The 23067-nt window shown below is 36.5% G+C and overlaps 3 protein-coding genes and 1 pseudogene across 5 annotated transcripts; 2 read left to right on the top strand and 2 right to left on the bottom strand.

The window, feature by feature from the left end:
* The first annotated feature begins 1321 nt into the window (after positions 1 to 1321).
* LOC121759479 lies at positions 1322 to 5577 on the top strand. 3 transcript variants are annotated; one of them, XM_042155075.1, is made up of 5 exons: positions 1324 to 1795; positions 2194 to 2249; positions 4330 to 4570; positions 4646 to 4769; positions 4874 to 5577. In XM_042155075.1, the coding sequence occupies exons 3-5, from the start codon at positions 4335 to 4337 to the stop codon at positions 5054 to 5056; spliced, it is 543 nt and encodes a 180-aa protein (XP_042011009.1). In that variant the 5' UTR covers positions 1324 to 1795; positions 2194 to 2249; positions 4330 to 4334; the 3' UTR covers positions 5057 to 5577. The 3 variants fall into 3 exon arrangements, with proteins under 3 accessions (XP_042011011.1, XP_042011009.1, XP_042011010.1); XM_042155077.1 differs by lacking the exon at positions 2194 to 2249 and having other exon boundaries at positions 1322 to 1795; XM_042155076.1 differs by having other exon boundaries at positions 1324 to 2249.
* On the bottom strand, positions 5407 to 7159 carry LOC121759481 (annotated as a pseudogene).
* Positions 7160 to 8991: 1832 nt separating this feature from the next.
* LOC121759480 (gibberellin-regulated protein 9-like) lies at positions 8992 to 9728 on the top strand. Its single transcript, XM_042155078.1, has 3 exons — positions 8992 to 9167; positions 9272 to 9344; positions 9411 to 9728. Exons 1-3 carry the CDS (start codon positions 9114 to 9116, stop codon positions 9590 to 9592), a joined length of 309 nt encoding a protein of 102 aa, XP_042011012.1. The 5' UTR covers positions 8992 to 9113; the 3' UTR covers positions 9593 to 9728.
* A 60-nt stretch (positions 9729 to 9788) lies between these two features.
* Positions 9789 to 11848, bottom strand: LOC121759478. Its single transcript, XM_042155074.1, has 3 exons — positions 11723 to 11848; positions 11443 to 11515; positions 9789 to 10475 (listed from the first exon to the last, which is right to left on the bottom strand). Exons 1-3 carry the CDS (start codon positions 11773 to 11775, stop codon positions 9891 to 9893), a joined length of 711 nt encoding a protein of 236 aa, XP_042011008.1. The 5' UTR covers positions 11776 to 11848; the 3' UTR covers positions 9789 to 9890.
* Positions 11849 to 23067: the final 11219 nt, after the last annotated feature.

Below are 23067 nucleotides of genomic sequence, written 5' to 3'. Positions count from 1 at the left end.
ACCGTAAAGAACCGATTGGGCTTAGCTGATTTAATTTAATTATTTAAAAATGGCCCAAAGACTCATTTTAATTTTGAGCCCAAGTTACATGAGCCCAAACTTGATAAAACAAATACAAACCCTTTCTCCCACTCCCAGCGTCTGAACCACAGTCACACGACTCACTCCGCCCCTCCCAAATTTTGAGATGCTTGTTGGGCTAAGACAAATGGATCATATTTCGGGTACTCCTTCAGTATATTCACTTCTACAATTTTGTACTTCGGATGAACAATTGTACCACCGCATGTAGGGCTGGGAATTCGGTCATCGGTTAGTCGGTTAACTGATAACCGAACCGAAAATATCGGTTCTCGGTTAACCGATAACCGAAAAAATCGGTTATTGGTTCGGTGTCGGTTCCCGTGTGAAGGTCACGATCGGTTCTCGGTTATAACCGAGAACCGATCGGTTATAACCGTAAAGAACCGATTGGGCTTAGCTGATTTAATTTAATTATTTAAAAATGGCCCAAAGACTCATTTTAATTTTGAGCCCAAGTTACATGAGCCCAAACTTGATAAAACAAATACAAACCCTTTCTCCCACTCCCAGCGTCTGAACCACAGTCACACGACTCACTCCGCCCCTCCCAAATTTTGAGATGCTTGTTGGGCTAAGACAAATGGATCATATTTCGGGTACTCCTTCAGTATATTCACTTCTACAATTTTGTATTTCGGATGAACAATTGTACCACCGCATGGATGCTGAGTCGGATCAAACCAAACACAGTTGAACAAAACAACTTTCTTTATCGGTCTTGCGTTATATTCCACCTCCACAACTTCTTTCAAATTTCCAAAGAAATCATCCTCGTCATAATTGTAATTCGACCCTTTGATGCATACCCCACTATTGACGGTGGATTTACTCTTCCCATAAGAGTCTGTGTGGAATTTATATCCATTGACAATACAAACATTATAACTTGTGACCTCGGTCAACGGTCCTTGTGACGGATAGTACAAATGACTATCGCTAGGCAAGTTGTTTTGGCCCTGTATACCAAACATGGTGAATAAAGTACATTTTTTTACAATTAAAAACATACAAAACAAAATATTATAGAAAACTTACATATTCATTGAACCATAAGCATAGTGATTTTCTAATTCTTGCTCTATCTGCGGCAAAGTTATTCCCGGATACAGCTCGCGCAATTGCTCGATGAACATATTGCATTATTAAAAAAATCAATAACTAAGTAACATATATTTAGTTCAATAATCGATTATCAATGAAATCAAACTTACTGCTCAAATTCCTTCGCTTCTTGAGTATTAAGCAATATGCAAGTATGCACCGCTTTGTACTCAGCTTCTAACAAGAATCGTGTCCGTCCCTTCCCAACACATCTCGTATCATATTGAAAATCTGAAGCATATCTTTGGGGTGAGTAGATCCTCCCCCATCGTCATTACGAGGGACATCTCTACCTCGGCAACGAACATGTGACTCGAAGTAATGTGTGCAAAAATGAGATGCTTCCTCAGTCAAAAATGCATTAATTGAGGTGTAACTTCAGATGCATACAAACGTAATAATCTTGGGCTCAGAGGAAAATAGTACATCTTCTTGAATGGACGACTCCCATTACCAAATCTAGCATGACCACAAACTTTGCATTCGGTCCTATTTTCATCTTTTTTCCAATAGATCATGCACCCTGTATCTTGAGAACAGACATATCTAAAGCGGAGTAACTAATGTGGCTGCACAAAGCTTCTGCTCCAGGCATCCGTTTGTAACTCCAGTCAGTTTCCTTTCCCCTATCTCTCTCTCAGTTTTGAGTTTTAATTTGTTTTTGATCGATGAATTTAGGGCTCTATTTGATATTCTACCGATTTTAATTGATGTTTATGTGTCTCGCATTCAGTTGAGTCTCCATTTGAAGCTGATTGTTGAATTTTTCATGTTGAAAGGTTTAATTCTGGTGAAAAATATGTGCGACTTTTTATAGGGTGAACTGTAGTTTCCATCGTTTTATGGTTAAACCTAAACGTAACTGATCTTTGTAGAGCATTGTGTTTTTAAGTCAGCTTAATTGAACTCACTTTGATGCTATGGCCATAACTATCTGGCAATATAGAGTGGTTGCAAAATCCAGATCTGCAGTTTTCATCTTCTTTCCCTTGAAATCGGCTTTTGCAGCTTTCTTTCAGCAGTTTGGTGCGGTTAAGAGACTTCGGATTGCTAGGAATAGAAAGGTTAGTTTCTTGTGCTATGTAAGTAACATGTTCGTGCAACCGTCTTGGCTCTCTATTTTGGAAGTTTGTGTGCTTTGCTTACCATTGGTGGTGTAAATTACACATGCCTTATTTTCTCTGTATTGTCGTTTTAATAATTAACTGTAGTAACAAGTGAAGAATAATAGGGTTATTGTTGAGGTAAACTAAGAGGTTATGAGTTCTGATACATTTACTGCCTCCATAATTTAGGGCTTTATACACAATGAAGCACTTTATTTCTCAACTTTGGTTACTCCTGCTTGCTTTAAGTAGATGTGGGTGTAGACAGTCTACTGATTTTGCTGCATTGTTGCTTTAGGCAATTGTAGGTTGAGTATTATGGCTGCAAATCCAGTTGTTTATCTTAGTAACATGTAGCACGTTAGACCAGTGATCAACTTCTTTTAACAATTTAACCACCCATGTCTTGACACTTTTAACAATTTAACAATTTTTATCAATATATATATATATATATATATTTTTTTTTTTTCATTTTCCTCATTTTACTTACAAAAATGGAAGGTGTATGAAATAACTGGAAGTGATTTCTAAATCAAACCTATTATACAAGAACTACAGTTGGTTTCTGAGGACAAAGTTTCTGAAGCCTTTGTCTGTGCTTCTCATGTCTTCTGTTCAAAACATGGAAATTTATGGTTAATTTCAGAACACAGATTAAAGCATAGTTGTAAGCTTGCTACATTTGCTATACACCAATCAGTAATATTCTTTTAGTTGGAAAATATTACTGCCAGTTAATATCTATCAAGTCATGTAATTAAGAACTCCTGGATACTTGTAGGTTTCCTTGAAAAGTTCCAGATTGTGTGATTTATGCTTCGCAACTGACTTGCTATGTGTACCCACAAACTTGATCCACTGTGGCTGAGAAGTTGGTTTTTTTGTTGATATCATGTGGCATGTGCACTTCTGCAATCTGCACGATTATCGATCAGTAACCTCTGCACTTCACTATAGGCTATAGCTGCACTTTTATCATTTTTGGGAGGATAGAGCACTGTTTGATGCAAATTGCAATGGCGATGAAAATTTTGATTCAAGGAATTTAGGTTTTTAAAAAAGGGGAACATTGCAGGTACTTTGATTTCTCTCTGAGAATGCTGAAGCCCCATTGTGGAAGGGTAGTTTGATGTTTCCCTATGGGAAATTGTTATAGTATATTCAAAGCTCTTCTATTAAGTATAGATTCATCAAATAAAACTTTGTTATAGTATATGGGAAATAAAACTTTTGTTTTACTGTATATATTGTGTGGCAGTAATAGTTTCACAACCTTTGTTTTACTATATTGTGGCAGTAATAGCAGTATAATTAAAAAGAGAAAAAAATACTTTATCAAGTTGTTTTCATTATATACCTTGCATTGTAGTCCTAACACCTCTTTATATAATCTGATAGTTTATTTAGACTTTTATTTTATAATTTGTGCAAGTATCTGATAGTTTATCAGGTTGTGTTCTGTATCAAGTTGTTTTGTTTTGTTACATTTAGTGATGTATGTAAAGCCATTGCACCTAATATTGATGTTGTATGCATGTACAAGTGAAAGCAGAGTTATGAAGATTGTTGCAAATATGGTAGAATTGTCATTATAAGACAAAATATGATCTGTCTAACTTATACAGGGATGGAAGTATGACTATTGATTTATTGATACTTCGAAGCTTAGGCTACTTATTACATATGCATACCAACTGGCATTTGACAGCTTGATAGTTAGGATATCTTTTAATTAGAACCTCTGTAGATGCTTATTTTAATAAGTGTTAGGATTCTAGAATTGGAACATTTAGGTGACTTTCTATCTTTAGTGGCTGAGAACAAGACAAACACATAAGTTCTGGTTGTATAATATCCTAGTCGTTATGCTAACAGGAAGATGGTGGAGTTGTTTGGGGGTTATTGATTTAGTGATTTTCATATGTATGTGTTTTCTCTTTCTTGATATTGTCTCTTGAATAGTGTTGGTTATCGATTGTGCAATAAATGTTGTCTGCTTATATACATGCTAAATGGATTATGTTTGAACTTATAGTTGAAATGCCTAGAGGAGGACTTACTGGACGACTTAGAAGAGCCTCATCCCGTGACACTCAGCTTGAGGAACTAGAGGATCTTCCTCCTGAGCTAGAGAATGTCTTGAGACTTTTTGACGTAGAAGAAGGGGAAGAAGAAGGGGACGAAGAAACAGTTGGAGTACATTCACCAATAGCACCTGATCAACCTGATCTCCCCGATCGATACGGAAGAAAAATCATACATTTAAGGGATGGAATGTAAGTGGATGTATTTGTTAACAGAATTTTTATAATTTTTTCAAAGTTACTAACTATACATTGATTGATGTGCAGGCTGATACCTTCCAAAGATGTAGCAAATATCTGTCTTGACGTATTTCATAAGATTGTTCTCCCATACGCCTTCTTTCAAAAAAGTCTTAAGGAGCACCACATTGGAGTTTATTGGCTGGAGATGGTCTTTAGAATTTACCTTGACTGTCATTAGAACACACTTCTTTTCTTTTTTATACTTATTTGATATGTTGTTCTAACACTCCTTTTCTTTTATTATTTGTGCAGAAACATGCTAACGTCGAGAATTATGATCAAAATCTCGCGTTAGTTGCATTTAAAACAAAATGCAAAGTCAGATATGGTGATTATATAAGTAAAATGAGAAAGAAAAACAAGAAGCCAACCTACTTTCCCGAGGCTGTGTGGAATGAATATCGTAAAGCATGGAATACGGCTGATGCTATATGAGCATGGGCTTCAAGCTCATCATTATTATGTTTATGTGGGGCTAAGGGCATGTTTGAGTACGCAAATGGAAATGATGATGGCTCTGTTTCTTGAGAATCAAGCAGCTTCTCCAAGTTGTTCCAAACACTCCTCATCTCATCCTCTGCTTCCTCGAAGCTGTTGTCGTTGGTAGTGAAACTCGTCGAAATCGAGGGGCTGTCGAGCTTCGGAAGTTCGAAGATGTGACTCGAGCCGTCCGATTGAAATAGAAGGTGGTGATCAAGATTCTCTATCATAGGAAATGATGGAGGTGTGGAGGTATGGCTGTGGTTGTTTGATCTTGCACCACAATAGCTATTAATTTCGAAGCCTTATTTCTTGAATGCTCGACAAACCACCCCATCCTTCTTCCTGTTTCATATGAATGGGAACGTATTAAGGTTAATAAGAGTGAATGTGTTGGAATATTAGAAACACAATTATTTGTGTTGGAATTTTTTTTTAAAAAAAATGGCCATATTTTTTATGTGTTTATTGTGAAAGTTGTGGTTAATGATATGTGTACGCAGTGGTGAAAGGAAATTAATATGAAAATGGAATGAAGTGGATATGAATTAGTAATATTAAGAAAATGAACATATATAAAATTTCAAAATGCAAATATATTACTAGTATCAATTAGCATTTTTTTCATCCATAGATAGTGCTTTAGGAAAGAAGTAGTGTCGCCTTCCAAATCATTTCTCAAGACAACAAATGAACATCTATAAATACAGGAGAAAACGAAATTGTGAAACAAGATTAATTATGCAGGTGTGAGGCGTCATACGATGAAGATGAAGATGAAGATGAAGATGAAGATGAAGAAATAAGAATTGCATTAGAAGTTTATCTTCAAGTTGGTTTCTAATTTTGAATTTAATTTCAGTTATTTTATTTAATTCTAATTGGAGGACTGCATATAATTATAATCCCTTAAGGGGTAGAAAGAATTTGACTAAAATAAAAAGATAAACTTTTGTAGGAAAAACATGTAACATGTGGGAAATTAGAAAGGTCTCAAAACCTTTCCTTTCCTAAGTCTTTTGGCTTTTCAACGTCCATGTGTTTATGAGGTGCCTTAAACCCGAGACCTCTCGTGTGGCCACTCCTAGCCTATAAATAGGCTTGTTTTGAGAGATGGAAGACACACAACACAATCTACAATCATTCTCTCTTCTCTCATAGCTCAAGCACTCTAGTTCGCATCTTAGGAGCATTGCATTGCTCGGTTCTCGCCTTCAATTCAAGTTCGCCGGAGCCTACGAGTTTGAGGTGCTTCAACTCGATAGGAGGAAAGTCGTTTCATCTTTGGGGACATTACGCCAATCCGTGAGCACTAGCCGGGGCGTATTTCGTCTTGCGGAGAGAGGGTCACCTCGACTCGACTTGAAGAAGACAATAGTTTGCATCTTGTTCCTTTTATTGTTTCTACTTTGTTTTATTTACCTTCCAGTTTTTTGGTTCTTTTGTAATAGCAAGGGTTACCCGTGTAAAAGGCTGCAATATTTCCAACAACTTTTACTGCATTTTTTCATATTCATCGCATGAGGCCTCACACCTGCATCTCATGAGCATGAGTTATCGTAAAGTAGGTAAAATTATAACCTGTGTAGGAAGATTGTGAAGTCGGTACTCGTGCATGATCCAATCGGTCTTGGCCCCGTTAGGAGCTCTCCCTTTAATTTGTAAAAAATTAATGTCTTCCTCATCCCTATGATTTTATCCTTAGAAAGGACAGCCTTGTCTCTTCCCAGAAACCGGCCACAGTTGCCCTATTCATCTGCGCACTGCTTGGATACTTCCTATCCTTGTGACTAAAGAAATACCACTTATTTTGCTCTTCATACCCCAATTTGTATCTATCTGCTCAAGATAAACCATTTCTATATATTTGATCAAATTCACCTACATACATGATACATCCATCAAAATAATAATGTTATAATGTGCACCTTGAATGTCACATGGCTCCATTCTGTAGAGATCAATGTCTACAATCACATCAGGATCAATCTTGAGATAATATCCAACTAATTCTTCCTCAGTTGGGTGAAATCTGAAGCCTGGAGTGGAGGCACACATGATTCCAGAATATTCTCTATTCTTGATCCAAAAACAAGTGACAAAAATAGTAGTAGTAAGTTTTAGTTGAGGGGAATGTTTTTAATTTGCTTATGTTTTGTTGAGAGATATTTCTCTCTTTCTTGTTTTGGGGTATATATTTGTAGCTCCTTATGAATTAAAGGGCATGACCTCTTTTATCTATTTTTCACTTTTAGGAGAGTAAAATTCACACAACTCTGAACATCTCATCATTCATAATTTCACATCCATTCGTGGGAAAAAATGATAATGGTCCCATTGCATGTGTTCGATTTTATGAGGCGAATTTAGAAATGGCAGACCAAAAGTGGCACCCCACCATCCTCGTATGCTAAAGTGGTGTTCAGTTTGTTAGACAAGATAATAGTGAGATATAATATGAGATAAATCGTAATAGATTTTCCTAGGATTAAATTAGTCATAAAGGTAGATAATAGTGAGATATAATATGAGATAAATAGTAATAGATTTTCCTAGGGTTAAATTAGTCATAAATGTGAAGCTGAGATGGTTAATCATGAGATACAATCAAATTTTGGCATTAGGGAGGCATGCCATGATACAGTGTCATTATTCTCGACTAATTATTGTAATTCATCCGTCCTATAAAAATATGTGCACTTTTCATTTTTATTTGTCACATAAAAATATGGACATTTTCATTTATAGAAAGTTATCCCAATTTATTACCCCTATACATCAAATTATTTACAACTTATACCACCATTAAAACATTAATATAATGAGGGTCCAACTATCCTCTAACATTACATTAACTACCCTTCCTCTCATTTCTCTTATTTTACTAATTTTATCTTAATTTCCATGTCATATCATATGTCCATATTTTTGTGGGACGGAAAGAGTATAGTTTAACTATAAATTAAAACAAATGCCATTATTTGATTAGCCCCTGTGAGTAACTAAGAGATCTCCTATCATTGTGTTTGGATTTTCTAAATTCTTAGCACTAGAGAGACACATAATACTGCACATGATTGAGTTTTGGAGTCGCAATTGTATTGCATTTCATTTTTATAAACACGTGTGTTAATATAACATACATTAACCATAGTCTGCACAAAATGCTAAAGAACATCATGTACATGCGAGGTTCAAATAAAAATATTTTCTGTTGACAAACTAAGAATTATTTTTAATCCCAAATGAGATAGTACTGTTACAAACATACTCCCTTATTATGCTTCTAATAAGAAAAGAAAGTGGATCTGCGGGGGTGGTCATTGGTGGTGGTAATATAGTAAAAATAAAGAGAATATAGTTAAAATGTAAATGGAGAGAGAATATAGTAAAAATGTAATGAAATAAAATAAGAGAGAGTAAAAATGCCGGTATCTGTATTTTTATTCAAAGAAAAACTACTTCTTCGTAGGCTCCTAGCGCGTGAAAGCACCTCAAATTCACTAGGAACCGGCAAACTCGACGGAGTTTCAAGAATGAACGGATTGTGCAATTAACAGACAAGGCTAAGTAGACTAACTTCAAACTGAACAATGTCATAATTCAGTAGTTGAACACCACATTGTGTGTATATTTCTTACTTTTACCAAAACAAAACACATTTTGATCGATTTCGAACCGAATATAAGGATCAAGAAAAGAAACAAGGGGGACCATAACTCTTTGTTATCTCCATGCCTTTCTACATGCATTTTCTTAAAGCTAAGGAATCAACAGCTGTTTCTCACAAACATTCCAAAGACTCCATCTCATTAGTAATATGCATACTCCCAAAACTTAACACAACTTGATTCCTATTAATTTTGCTAAATCTTTTCCTACAAACACTCACTGCCTGTGATTTTCTCACAACCTATCCTTACATGTGACCTAAAAAGGGATAAACATTAAAGCACCTCAATCTCTATATATAGGGTCGCTAGCTAGTAACCATAATCAAGAAACTCTAAAGATGAAGCTCCTACATTTGTTTCTCATCTTCATTCTCTTCTTTCAGGCAACTCAGGTTTGAACTACTCAAATTATTGAGAGAATATTTCCGCATAATCCACTGGTTTTTTCAACAAATTTCCAATGATCTTCATCTACATTGTGTTGTCTTATCTCTAGGTTTTTTTGGTGGAGGGTCAAGGGGGAAATCTACAAGAGCTTACAAAGAAACATCATCGGCCCCGTGCAATAAGTAACTAAACATCCTATTTTCACATGTAAATGATATGCTAACTTTATGCAGAAACTTGAATGACAGATTGCAACTATGCGTGCGCAAGAAGATGCAGCAAGTCATCAAGAAAGAAAGTGTGCCATCGCGCTTGCAAGAGCTGCTGCACGACATGCCATTGCGTCCCTCCAGGGACGTATGGCAACAAAGCCCTCTGCCCCTGCTATGCCAAGCTTAAAACACATGGAAATAAGCCCAAGTGTCCTTGAATGTTTGTCATGGAAATGAATATGCATGATACGTGTGATAAGGATTTCTTTCTCTGAAGTATTCGTGTTTCAGATCTCATTTTTTATTAAGGCTGTCACTCTGATGATTAATTTGGTAATAAATTAGTTTTCAACATTCTTGATTTCAAATTTCAAGTACAAGAACCACAGAATAGAATACAATGCTGCGAAAATATACGAGGATCAAGGGAAATTTTGATGTATTAATACTGGTAGAATGGAATGTATAAGATGTCACAAAATCAAGGATGCCTATACAAAATGAACATAATGGCAGTTAAAATCGAGCCCAGCAACGTGTGCATTGTGCCACACAATCACCCTTGCAATCAATATTATAACCTAGAGCTTTCGGATTACGAAGGAGGAGGTTTCTCAATGTCTTACTTTTGATGCCCCATTGATTATCGAGAATCTGCACGTTTTCTTTGAGTTCGTTTTCCAGGTTGCATCCAAGCACCTCTGGAAATTTCTTGAGAACTTTTCCAAGATCGTCATCAGTGAGGCCTAAATCCTTTAGGTAACTTAGTATCTCATTAACAACCTCGAACTTGGGAACTTCCTTCTTTCGCTCTTCACCCCAATAAGGAGAATGAATATGACCAAATGCCTTGCCAAGAATCTTGTCTTCCTCCTCCGTGCCAAAACCATATGCAGATAGCGCTTGCCTGCAAGATTCCCATGTTTTCTTGTCTTCTTCACTGAGAATCACATCTTCAGTTTGAGCAGTAGAATGCAACTCCCAGTTCTTAGATATGGAAGAGATTGCATGACGTCCCCCTCGGAGGGCGTTCCATGGGGTGTAAGTGGTAAGGTTTATATTTGCAAAAGGTTTGCTAGTTGCCAATGCAGCGGCATCAGGCTGCGCAGCAGAAACAATGAAATGCTCCGGTCAGAAAATGGCAGAAGATATTATCGAGTCATTCAAGCAACATTGAGATATACAATTATACATTATACATATATTTGATAAAATATGGAACTTTCCCAACAGAATGGTTAGACTGCCAAACAGGAGCTCTAGTGATAGTGGTCAAATTAGCACAAGCAAGTGAAAATTTCCGTTGACACCATACCCTTGCAATAAAAAGAGACCGAATCCTATAGCCATTCTTGGATCTGATTTCATGCCCAAATACATAAATTACGTAGTTTTACTCGCAATTTATACGAATGTGGTACTGCCCCAGGAAGTACTATGTGCATACCCATCGATAGTGTGTACCAAAGGATACGCGGCCATTTCTAAAATCACAGATGAATCTAGTATTACCCAAAATGCAATTCCTTTTCCAATTGGAACACGAAGTGGGACATGATAAGTAGACTAGATAATTGCATATGGATGAATCTTTCTTGGATTCCATTTCAGTTGTAACATAATGTTCATGGTATCAGACTGTCAACACAAATCATTTCTCAAGAAATGCAGAACTCCACCGCATTCTTGTCTCTAGATTTCAGTGCACTTAAACTGCAGATTTTTAAACATTTCTTAGCTACGCACTGCTAAAACTCATAGCTACTCTAATACAAGATCTCCTATTGAGGAAAGCACAGGTATTCAATCAGGAAACATCATGGGGAACAAGACCGGTGATGTCATATCGAAGAAAGTACCCGGTAACAACGTGCCCCTAGCTACACCCATTGACGAACTTAAGCCGAATTCACACGATATAAACAGAACAAACAACAGCTTAAATTCTGATTGTAGGTATTAATTTCGATAGTTCAACTTTTCCAATCAAGAAGCTAACACTATCACTATTCTCATCTCAAAACTGTGAGCAATTCGGAAAAACTGAAAAATTAAATGAAGAGCTTACGTAATTACAAAACTGCCCAGTTAAATCAAATGTCAGCAGAGGAGAAGCCACGGATTTTCCCAGCATCCCTGATCTGTAAACAATGATTCAGAAAAACAAAAACGATGTCAATTTCCTAATCCTAACATTAATCCCATAAGCAAAAATTTCACAAATCACCCAACTAAATTAGCCCCAAATGACTCATACTTACAAGAGTCAAAAGTAACACACAAGAAAAAAAAAATCGAAAAAACTTCCACGAAACCGCCCGCGAAGAAGGAAATTAAAGAATTAGTACCGTGGTTGGGGAGCTGGATTGAAACGGCGTGTTTGTGTTGTGAGAATATGCATGAAGAGAGATGTTCTTGTTGCAGTAGATTGCACCAATTGAGGTGTCTTCCTCTGTTCCACTAAACCCAAAAGCCAAAATAATCTTATTAGTACACTTTTTTTCTTCAGATATTTATATTCTTTACTTAAACTATATGATTAATAACATTATAAAACCAATTTGTTTTTTTAATGATTTTAAAAATCATGGTTTAATAAATATGATCTTTAACTTTACCAAAAAAAAATAATCATTATGAACGGATGTGGGCCCAGACCCACCTTTATTCATTTTTAATTCTCAGCTCTTCCGCAAGAGCATGCTCTAGGGTCCCACCATTTTATTATTCAATTTAAATACTTCAATTACTAAAAACATTTCCACAATATTAAAATGCATTAAAAATATCCGAAATACTATTACAAATTACTAAAAAATTAAAAATTACATAATTAAAATCCTAAAAATTAAAAGTTACATAATTAAATTCATAATAAAAAAAAATTGAAGTATGAATGAGAGATAATTTGATGCAAAAGTTACGTGATGAATGTGGGTATTTATAGATGATTTTGAGAATTTTTTTTAAAAAACTTAAAAAATTTGAAAAAAATGATTAAAAAAACGGCTATGTTTTTTGGGACTCCGAAAATATTTTTTTCTTTATTCCGGACTATTTTTGATTTTTTATGAATTAAAAAAAATTAACATAATAAAAACGAGCTCAATCAAGAGGCGCCACATAGGCGTGCTCTTGCTATCGAGCACGGCCGTGCCGTCGGCAAGAGCACAGCGATGAGCATGGTACTCGCCGCGCCGACGGCATGATGGCTGCTCTTCCCTAAGAGCACCAACGTGGATGCTGGTATCGATCGAAATTAGGTGTAATTAAAGTTGACATGACTAAAAAACACGCGTATTGCCTAATGATGTACTTGCAATTTTTCACATATATGTGTAATTTTTAAACAATTACTTTTAAGGTTACTTTGATTGAAAATATAATAGTATACGTCCTATTTTTTATGTCAATATTTTAAAGTCATGGGCTAAAACACAAAATGACAAAATTAATTAAGAGATTGAATGGGAAAGTGCAAGATTAAAAAAATATTGCTTATTCTTCAGCCATCTATAATTTGTGATGTATAATTTCATGGTATGAGAAAATTCAGTCTTTTGAAAATGGGATCGGATTATCGTCACCTTCGATTTGGTTGAGTGTTGTCTGGTCTGATCCAAGTTCAGAAATCGCTGCACATGTTCCGATTGCAGACAATAGCTTGTTGGTTGGCAGATTGGGTCAATTGAAGGAAATATTGTGAAGTAAAAGAGTATAAAATGGTGATATTTGTGACATCAATTACTTTTGTAGAAAAATTTATGTGAAAAATATATTTGCATTGGAAGAGCATAAACAAATGATGCTTATGCTCAAATTTTTTTTTTCAGGAAAATGGATATGACACCAAATATTTTAGTATGTAAATGCATGTGATAAACATATGGGAAAATTGTCATTTCTAAATCATACTTCCTCTATCCCATTACAAGTGAGACGTTTATTTTTTTCCGTTGTTTTGCGAAGATGATGATAAATAGTTAAAGTAAATCCATATAGTATAAAAGTAATAGATCACAACTTTTGTACATTTCTCAATGTCCCATACAATTAAGATTTTGATGAAATTTGTTGCTGACTTTTGTACTTTTTGCTATTATATCTCTACCAATTAGGATAATCATCTAAATCAACCATCATGATATAGAACTATGCTAAATTTATCTACAAGTTAACTAAAAGTTATCATTTAAATGACAAATTTTAATAAAATTTTGTTTGTATGGGATAATTGAGAAATGTGCAAAAATTATGATTAAATGAGCTACTTTTATAAGCTATGGATAAACCGAAGTCAACTAAATATTGTGATTTACATGGCAGTTTTCCTAAACATACTTGCAGTAGAGTGATAAAGAAGTTATGCATGTGACATTTCAATTACTTTTGCAGAATAATACATATGACACCAAATACTATCTGTAAATGTATGTGATAGTCATACTTATCATAAAGAGTGATGAAGAAGTGATGCATGTGAAATCTCAATTACTTTTACAAGAAAATGCATATGACATCAAATAATATATGCAAATTCATCTAATAGTCATACAAATATACTCCATCTGTCACATTGAACATTTGGAAATCGGTACATAATTTTATGTAGTGTTGTTTTATCAGTTAATGAAAGAAGGGTAAAGTAAGATCAATAAAAAAATAGACATAGAATAGTTTCCATTTAAAAATACGTTTTATTTTTAATGAAATAATCTAAAAAGAAAAATATTACTACATATTTAATTGGACAAAAGTAGTAGTACACTAGCAAACAAATAAAGAATGCGTTAATTGACCCTCACTTTTGCTAGGGAGACTACCAACACCTCAAGATTGGGTTCACACAATTTTTCTATTTTACAATTAATTTTATAACATATATATATAAATATATATATATATATATATATAATATATATATATGTGTGTGTGTGTGTGTTTTTTTTGTCTTTAGCGTTTGACTCTCTCATTGGGGTTGGGTTACCGATGGGCATGGTTTTAATATGCTTTTGTCTACGTTCTTATAAATTGGTTGTTTAATCATTTCGTTGTATTTTCATGGTAAAAATGACTTAGAAGAGCTCAAGTATGCAATGTGCACACATTGGTGTCGTAATCACGAACACAAACATGCTAGCGGTCTGAGTCATTGATAAGGCTCGTTTCATGCATTTGTTCTGGAATAAAATTATGTGTTTTTCGGGAAACTAACGTGTAATTTTGAGCCAAGTGTGTAAAGAATCTGCCAGGATCAGAAGGTTGCATGGAGCGACCGGGCAGATGACGTATCAAGGAGAAGTGGAGCAATTCACAGCGTGCTGCCAGTTGATCAAGAAGAATTATGATGAAAAGCAGCAAGAGCACCAAAGGAGACGGAGCATATTCCAAAGATGCTTTTACAAATGGCACAACCGACATTTCAAAGGGAGATTGCCCTAGGGATCAGAGCCTCAAGCCTCTATATATAAAGGGAGAAGAATGAAGAATGAGGCATCTCTCCTGAGCTCAGTCTCGGAGCTGACATTACTCTCCTTAGATTCACCTCTACACACTTGGGAAATGGGTTAATGTTCTGGCTATGGTGGTGGTTTGATTTCGTTTTAAGTTGTGTAACATCATCCTACGCGGGCGAAGAAACAATTTCTTTAATTTCTGTTTGATACACTCCCGTTTTGAAGTATTTTTCTAGTTCTTAAACTTCGTGTTTGCGAAGCTGACATTGAATCAGTTGTTGAACTCGTGCCTGAGATTATGAAGTTTTCCGCTGTTTTGTTTTCATTTATTTGTCTTGCTGTTTATGTTTGAGCTGAATCTGTTGGAAGCGTTTGTGTTTGAGCTAGATTACTGAATTTTGCTTTCATCTATGTTGGAATTATTCTCGATCAACTTCTGTGGAAGTTTGGTTTACAGATGTAGGATTTCAGCTTGTGAATGATTTTTTATATTTGGTCATTGTAGGATGTTTAGATCTAGTTTATTGATGTCTGATGTTGTCGATCTGAGTTTGTTTATACTTGATGATGGTAGATTTGTGTTGGACTTGAGTTCGATTTCGTAGATCTGAATAGCTCTGTTTTTGTTCTGCATGATTATGGCTTGATTCTACTTCTTACGTGATTCCAGTTGATCCGTTAGATTAGATCCACAATTTTAAGCTTATTCTTCGTGTTTATGTGTTTGTGAATTGGTGCTCTATTCTAATGGTGTCTGAAATCCTGTTTGTGCTTTATTTCTCGTCGATAACGTGAAGAAGATGAAGTAGTTATCAAACTTTTACTTTATGGTGTGCTTTTGCAGGGATTGTCAGTTGAGGGGATTGGTCCCCACTTTACCTTTATCTCTTATTTGGCTATTTCAGGAAAGTTTTAGCATGAGTCTCTCAGTTTAATCCAGTTGATCAGTCAGGTACCGCAAGTGGTCGACTAGTCTTAGTATAATTAGCTTAATGGATCAACTTAGTTTAGTCTCCTTAGTCCGCTCAGTCAAGTAGGATAAAAACTTAACCCACTCATATGCGTGGCAGCAACCATTCCCAAATGTCAACAACAAATATTAAAACACTTCATCCCTGTGGGATTCGATCTTTACTTCTCTTTACTAATTAATAGTATCGTGGGTTAAGGCTTTGAAGGTTCCTCATTCTAGGATTGCACACCCGATAGCATGTGGATAGATCTTTAGGAGTCGAACTTGATCAGTTAAACCTTCGCCGCTTGATCCGTCTGTGAGAAATTGCAGGTCAGGTTGAGGCGTACCTTCTGGATCAATCAATTGGCATCCTCTTGACCAGTCTGCATTAATTTCTCTCAATTCAATCGTGTGCAATTCGAGAAACGAAAACAGAGCAGCTTTCAAATGGCGCTGTTGCCAGGGATGATGGCATTTTTGCATACATTTGTTGGCTGATATTTTGGTGTATATATTGTTCATAGTTTCCTTTTCTTCTTTGTTTTTCCACAGTTTACGAGAAGAAGCTCGACTTCGAGCATTGGAGACCAAGAATATTTCCACGATGAGAAATGCCGAAATGGTCAAGGAGAGAAGTGATAAAACACGCCACCACTCATTCCGAGCTGAAATTTTGCTCGCCTGTTGGTCTAGGGCCGAACAACGATGAAGATAGGAGCGCAGCAAGGATGGATGGCGTATCGCGTGTTATTGTTAAGAGTTTAAGTGTAAATATTGTAGCTAAACTTTTCTTTATTTTCTGTGTTCCACAGTTGAAAAGTGTCGAATCTGACTGGCCAGAGGAAGGAGGGGCAAATCCAGTCACCACTCATGCTAAATCAGCCCCTGCTTTGCCTGTTGTTTTGAATGCGAGCAGTGAGGAAGATCTGGGAACAACCATCAAGGGCTAGTTGAGATCGATATCCTCATTTGAGGGATAGCAAACCAACAAGGTTGATGAACAGAAAGGTGATCCCGAGTTATACTCACTGTATACTCACCTGGAGGGAGATCCGCTGCAAGCTATAATCACAACCTGTCTACGTGAAGCCCTACCTGCTAGCCGTTTTGCCTGAATTATGGGGAAGGAGTTATAACAACCCATATGAATTTTTGCATGAATTTTGCAAAATCTGATAGAGTCAGAAAAGACCTACTGGATCAAGTGAGGACGACTATAGGCGAAAGGCCATCCCTTTCTCTCTTAAGGGGGAAGTAAACACTTGGTTCATGACACTATCGCCGAATTCTATCAAAATGTAGTCTGACTTTAGGAGGATGTTTTTGGAACAATTCTTTCCAGTGGCTAAGACAAGAGCACTCAGGAAGGAAATCCAGGGAGTTACGCAAGGGTATGATGAGACCCTAATTCAATACTAGTCCAGATACATGGGTCTGTTGGACCTCGTGCCCACACCACCATTTGTTAGAAGCAGAGATTTACTCAACTTTCTATGAGGGGATGACTAAAGAGAGCAAGGACTTGGTGAACTCATCAAGTGGAAGAAGTTTCTTTAAACTACGACTTAGTGAAGCCAAGAGATTGATGGAAAGACTTCTCCATGCGAAGAGGGCATATGACGATCCACAAATTCTCCCACCCAAGAAAGGTATGGCGAATTATGCAATAATGAGAAATGATGATCGATGGGATAGTCGGCTTAACAAGCTCGAGAAGGCAGTTTTGTCGGCGATTGAAGAGAGTAAACCGCAAGGTTCCCTAGTCGAGGCCAGTACAACAACTGATCAAGCAGATCATCATCTGAATACGACTGGGCTGTGGAATTCAAACAGGAGCTGGAATCCCGGAAGTCAAGGGGATGCACATTGGGAAAAACACCCAGAGTATCAGCATGCACTGGATATGCAGACTGCTTGGCCAAATAGGAATCCGAACAGGTGGAATAACTGGGGCGATAGGAACCAGGAGAATCAGCCCAGTTGGTCAAGCAACCAGTCACAACTAAACTGGTCAACAAGAAACCGTCATGACCCACACCCACCGGATCCATATCCAAATGCCGCCCATATACCACCATATTCGAGGGGTCACCAGAACTACCAATACCATTTACCCCAACGTTTCCAAAATTACCCAAGCCTTGGCCATACTCAGCATAACCACCCCAATCAGGTCAATAATTATTGTCCTTCATATCAACTTCAGTCTAACTGCACCTACCCCACATACCCTGATCATCACTACAACCTTCACCATCTACAAAATCCCAACCGATTCCAGAGTCCTAACCAACAAGGACGATCTACGGAGGAGAAGATTGGAGAATTGATTGCTTCACATCAAAACATAAGGAGTTGCCTGCAGCCAAACAATGAAGTGGCACGGATGTGCAGGATGCCCATAAAGAGCATAAGGCGAATATGGACGAAATGATCAAGCATGTACCCCATCTAGTTGACTCCATAAATGAGATGAAAGGGAATTTAGGAAAACACCAACTGGCGGAGCGCGTGCCTGACAAGGTGGATGTGAGTAACATTACCTAGGGGTCAGAAGCCTCAGTCTGTGTTGGAAATATTACCAGAAGGGTCTAGTGAGGTGAAGGATGCAAATGATGTACTGGTTAAGGGGAATTGTTCTGATGGAACTAAACTGGTTGCAGAACTTCAAAATCACAAGACCCCAAAGGAAAATTCAAGGGAGCCGACCGAAGAACTTGGTGAAGGATCGAAGAGAGAGGAGCCATCCGATCACTATTCTGTAAAAAAGAGGAAGAAAGAAGAATCAATAGCCTGCATTCCATCCTTGGGAAACTAAAAGCGACCATACCTTGCCTCCAAGCCGCAACGCTATCTCCAATCAGTAAAAGTGTGAAGGGGAACACAATTGGAAGGGAAGAGGAGAAAGAAAAGATTGTGATGAAGGGTAACACAGAAACCAAAGTCCAGGAAAGACCGCCATACAAGAGAAGCGAACCAGGATGGTGTGATTTGATGAGTAGCATGACGCTTACTAGCCATGAGGTCGAAGAGGCTATCGAGGAAGTCCTATCGGCAATTACCATCAAGAAGTTGAATCGATGGCCCAAATTGATCCATAAACATATTTAACTTATATGGGGATGTCACACTGCACATAAGAGCAGCTTTCATTCGATAGCATGTGCATAGATTTGATCTTTAGGAGTCGAACTTTAGGAGTCGAACTTGATCAGTTACACCTTCACCGCTTGATCTGTCTGTGATAAATTGCAGGTCAGGTTGAGGCGTACCTTTTAGATCAGTCGATTGACATCCTCTTGATCAGTCTGCGTTAATTTCGCTCAATTCAATCGTGTGCAATTCGAGAGATGACAAAAGAGCAGCTTTCAGTCGCACAACGCTAATTCAGTGATCTGTCCAGAGCATTTGTCTTAGCGGCAAAGAGCTTAGACATTATTGTATGAGGTGTCGAGTTCGAGCCTTCTTGACATCAGTTGTTATTTCCTCCTTTCTATAAGAGTTTATTTGTAATTTCCTCATTCATATAGGAATTTATTTAAAATAAAAAAATGCTAATTCAGTGATTGCTAGAATCATCCTGAGGAACTGAAGCATGTCACATTGTTTAAACCTTATTTTCTTATATGGAAGAAATCTTTTTATTGCATTGTGTTTTATTTATTCAAATATGTAATGTTATACACGAATTTATGTAACACCCAATATAATTAAATTTAAGATTTCACAATTCTGATACGATAAAGAAATATATTAATCAAGGCCTTTAAAAATATTTAATATTAATAATTCGATCCATAAACATATTTAACTTATATGGGGATGTCACACTGCACATAACCTTAATTACTTTGATCTAATATTGACAAATATTCTTAGCAACATTAATAGTAGTTTCTAACATCAATAATCTTCAATAGCATCATATTTAACATCAATAATTTTATTATCATCAACAACACCATGTATCACATTAGCATTAAAAGCCATATTGCTTGATCTCAATCATAATTATATGGACAACCTAACAACGATAATACATATAAGGGTGTTAATAATCCACATAGGGGTGTCGATAACCCATATAGGATGCCGATAACCCACATAGGCAGGGACGGAACCAGGCATGGGCCAAGTCGCCGCTTCAGCGGGGGCTTAACCTGTGCCGGTTCCAGTAATCCTATCATGGCTGCCTGTGTCTCCATTTATTTTACTGAAAGAACGAAAGGGGAAGGTGAAGGAGAGAGGGAGAAGGAGACGAGTGAAAAAATAGGGTAGATTTAGAAAGTAATTGTGACAAATTAATTTATAGATATATTGGTCCTAACTCCTAACTGATTTATGTTTAACCTCTATTGTTTATTTTGGGAATACATACTAGTGCTATTAATTCTTAATTTCTTGTGTGTTTCGAGAGATTCAGGAATATACTCAAATTTGTATTCTTTTTATTTTTGGAATAATACTATATGCTAATTTTCTTCTATTTATAGTTCAATATTTAATTTATAAAATATTAGTAGTTATTTAAACAATTAAAATTTGGAAATCTCGTTAATTTATTTCAAAATAGAATATAAAATCACAAGGTTTTAATTTTTATTAGACACAATTTTTATCTTTTATTATTCTTACCTTCTTTATTTATTTTAAAATTTTATAAAATGATGAAAACACAATTACAAATTGAATTTCAAATATAGAATTTCATATATTTTTATATGGGATAATATTCATTCAACTTAAAAAACTTAGCAAAATTTTGATCAGTTTCATAATGTTTGAAATCAAAATATTAAATTGTAAACTTTTAAATTTTCATAATCATCACTTTTGATTACAAAATATCGTTATTTTATAATTTTAGCACGGGCTTATTCAAATTTCTGGTTCCATCTCTGCACATAGGGGTGACGATAACCCACACAGGTAGGGATGTCAATCGGGCCGGCCCACCGGGTTTCGGGCCAACCCTACTCGGGCTGCGGGCCAATCGGGTGCGGGCTAATCGGGTTGAGATTTTTTCGGGTTATAAAAGTTCAACCCTAACCCTAAACGCTCGGGTTTCGGGCTGGCCCAGCGGGTTAATCGGGTTGCTACCGATAAAATTAACATGCGATTAATCCAATAAATAATGACGAAAATTAGTTATATTTATAAAATATAAATATTTAGTTATGATAAATTTGAGATTTATACTTAAACTCAAACACAAACATGATCAAATACTAATATTTGAGATTTGTGTAAAATAAAACATAAATTTAAATATTTTAAAGCATGTTCTAAAACATGTTTATAAATTTAAATATTTATTAATGAATAAGAAGTTTCTAATTTATTTATTTATTATTATATTAATAAAAATTTAATATATAATTTATATGTTTAATATAAAATTGAATGTTATTTTTTTAGTTATCTATATTATAAAAATAATCAATGAAATTTTCCAATTCGGAGTCAAACAAATAGAACAATAGAAATTTTATCGGGTTTTCGGGCCAGCCCATCGGGTTTTCGGGTCTGACCCTAACGGGTTACGGGTTAATCGGGTGCGGGCTAATCGGGTTGTAATTTTATCGGGCTAGAAATTTTCAACCCTAACCCTATAAATTTGGCGGGTTATTCGGGTCGCCCACGGGTTGCGGGCTGCATTGACATCCCTACACACAAGAGTGACGATAACCCATATAGGGTGCCAATGACTCACACAGGGGTGACAATAGCCCATATAGGGTGCCGATAACCCACATTGGGTGATGATAACCCATATAGGGCGCCGATAACCCACATTCGGGGTGACGATAACCTATATAGGATGTCAATATCAATAACCCACATAGGGGTGCTTAATCATCACATACTATCGCTTATACCAAACAATACTACAATCATTTAGTAAGCCAAATATATTCAAATAAAGTCAATCAATTACAGACACAATTAAGCTCATATTGTATTAGTATTATCATTCCACAATTACAATATGCATTTTATCATTTCACGACTACGTATATGTATTCCGATCAATCAATTAAAAATTCATATCATCAAACTCCCACACAAATATATTTTTGGATCACCATAACCTTCAACATATATTTCAATCTCCAAACAATTATCATGAAAATCATATTAATCCATCTCACAAACCCCATTTCTAGAACCCTTTTACCTATAAACATCAAGTTCATAAGATTCAATTATCAATATGTTCGATCATTTCTTTATCATACAACTATCATTTCTTATTACCTAATAGCTATTATAGCACCAAAAAGCTATTGCGTGATATGGGATTACCCGTTGAAAAGATTGATTGTTGTCCAAATAATTTTATGATCTTTTGGCGGAATGATAGTGAATTACATGTAGATATTGTGGTACTTCATGTTGAGATTATGACTGGAATTACAAGAGATAGACAAAAATCGGGCGTAATACAACCCAAGAAGGAAGAACAGAAACTGAAAAATACAACGAAACTGTAAAATGGAAATTAAACTAAGCCGAGTCGAGGCAAGTCCTCTTTCCGCAAGACGAGATACGCCCCGATAGTGCTCTCGGTTTGGCGGGTCGTCCCCAAAGATAAAACGACAACGTCTCTGGTGAAGTAGCACCACTATCAGCAGAGCTCCGGCGAACTGGAAGAGGAAAGGGCAGAGCTTCGGGAAAAAAAGACTGTGTAGAGCGAGTATGATGCTTTGTGTGTAAGTTATGTATTGATGCAAGAAATGACTAGCCTATTTATAGTCCTAGTCCACTGCAGGGGTCAACTCAGCCTTGATGGCTATCATCATGGCTCATCATGGCGTGGCTGTAACGGCCAGCCGTTACGAGTTTGAAAGCTGGAGTGGTCGACGTCGAATCTAGACGCTATGCATGCCTAGTGCATCCGTCACATGTGGACTTCGTTACGTGGCAGCCTCGTAGACTTTGACTGCGTCATAGTTGACGATGTGTCATGCCACTGGTCTCACTGACTAAGCGTTGGCCCAAAACATTAAGTTTGGGTCCAGGGACAAGCCCAAGCACCAAGCCCAAAGACCAATTGCCAAGATCCAAGAACAAGAACAAGGGCACGGGTGCGGGCGCGGGCACGGCTTGGCTCGGCGCGCGTGTCGGCTTCTTCAACCCATCTTAGTCCACTATAATTATTAAGTGTAGTAAAGTCACTTAATAAATACACATTAAAAGATATGTCTCATCTCCTATGTGAGATAATTAACACTAGTTAATTACTCCCTAAGCTTTAATCTCATAGCTTTATTAAAAGCTA

The sequence above is a fragment of the Salvia splendens genome, chromosome 12 (assembly GCF_004379255.2).
Source record: "Salvia splendens isolate huo1 chromosome 12, SspV2, whole genome shotgun sequence".
Taxonomy (NCBI): domain Eukaryota; kingdom Viridiplantae; phylum Streptophyta; class Magnoliopsida; order Lamiales; family Lamiaceae; genus Salvia; species Salvia splendens.
The sequence above is the reverse complement of the archived record's forward strand: the minus strand, read 5'-3'. Positions and strand labels throughout refer to the sequence as shown.

Coding starts and splice junctions, on each gene's coding strand:
- LOC121759480 (XM_042155078.1), top strand. CDS start 9,114: ATGAAGCTCCTACATTTGTTTCTCATCTTCATTCTCTTCTTTCAGGCA. Junction 9,168..9,271: donor TCTTCTTTCAGGCAACTCAG/GTTTGAACTACT, acceptor TCTTATCTCTAG/GTTTTTTTGGTGGAGGGTCA. Junction 9,345..9,410: donor TCATCGGCCCCGTGCAATAA/GTAACTAAACAT, acceptor CTTGAATGACAG/ATTGCAACTATGCGTGCGCA.
- LOC121759479 (XM_042155077.1), top strand. CDS start 4,335: ATGCCTAGAGGAGGACTTACTGGACGACTTAGAAGAGCCTCATCCCGT. Junction 4,571..4,645: donor ATACATTTAAGGGATGGAAT/GTAAGTGGATGT, acceptor ATTGATGTGCAG/GCTGATACCTTCCAAAGATG. Junction 4,770..4,873: donor GAGTTTATTGGCTGGAGATG/GTCTTTAGAATT, acceptor TTATTTGTGCAG/AAACATGCTAACGTCGAGAA.
- LOC121759478 (XM_042155074.1), bottom strand. CDS start 11,775: ATGCATATTCTCACAACACAAACACGCCGTTTCAATCCAGCTCCCCAA. Junction 11,516..11,722: donor AATCCAGCTCCCCAACCACG/GTACTAATTCTT, acceptor CATTGTTTACAG/ATCAGGGATGCTGGGAAAAT. Junction 10,476..11,442: donor CTGGGCAGTTTTGTAATTAC/GTAAGCTCTTCA, acceptor TCTGCTGCGCAG/CCTGATGCCGCTGCATTGGC.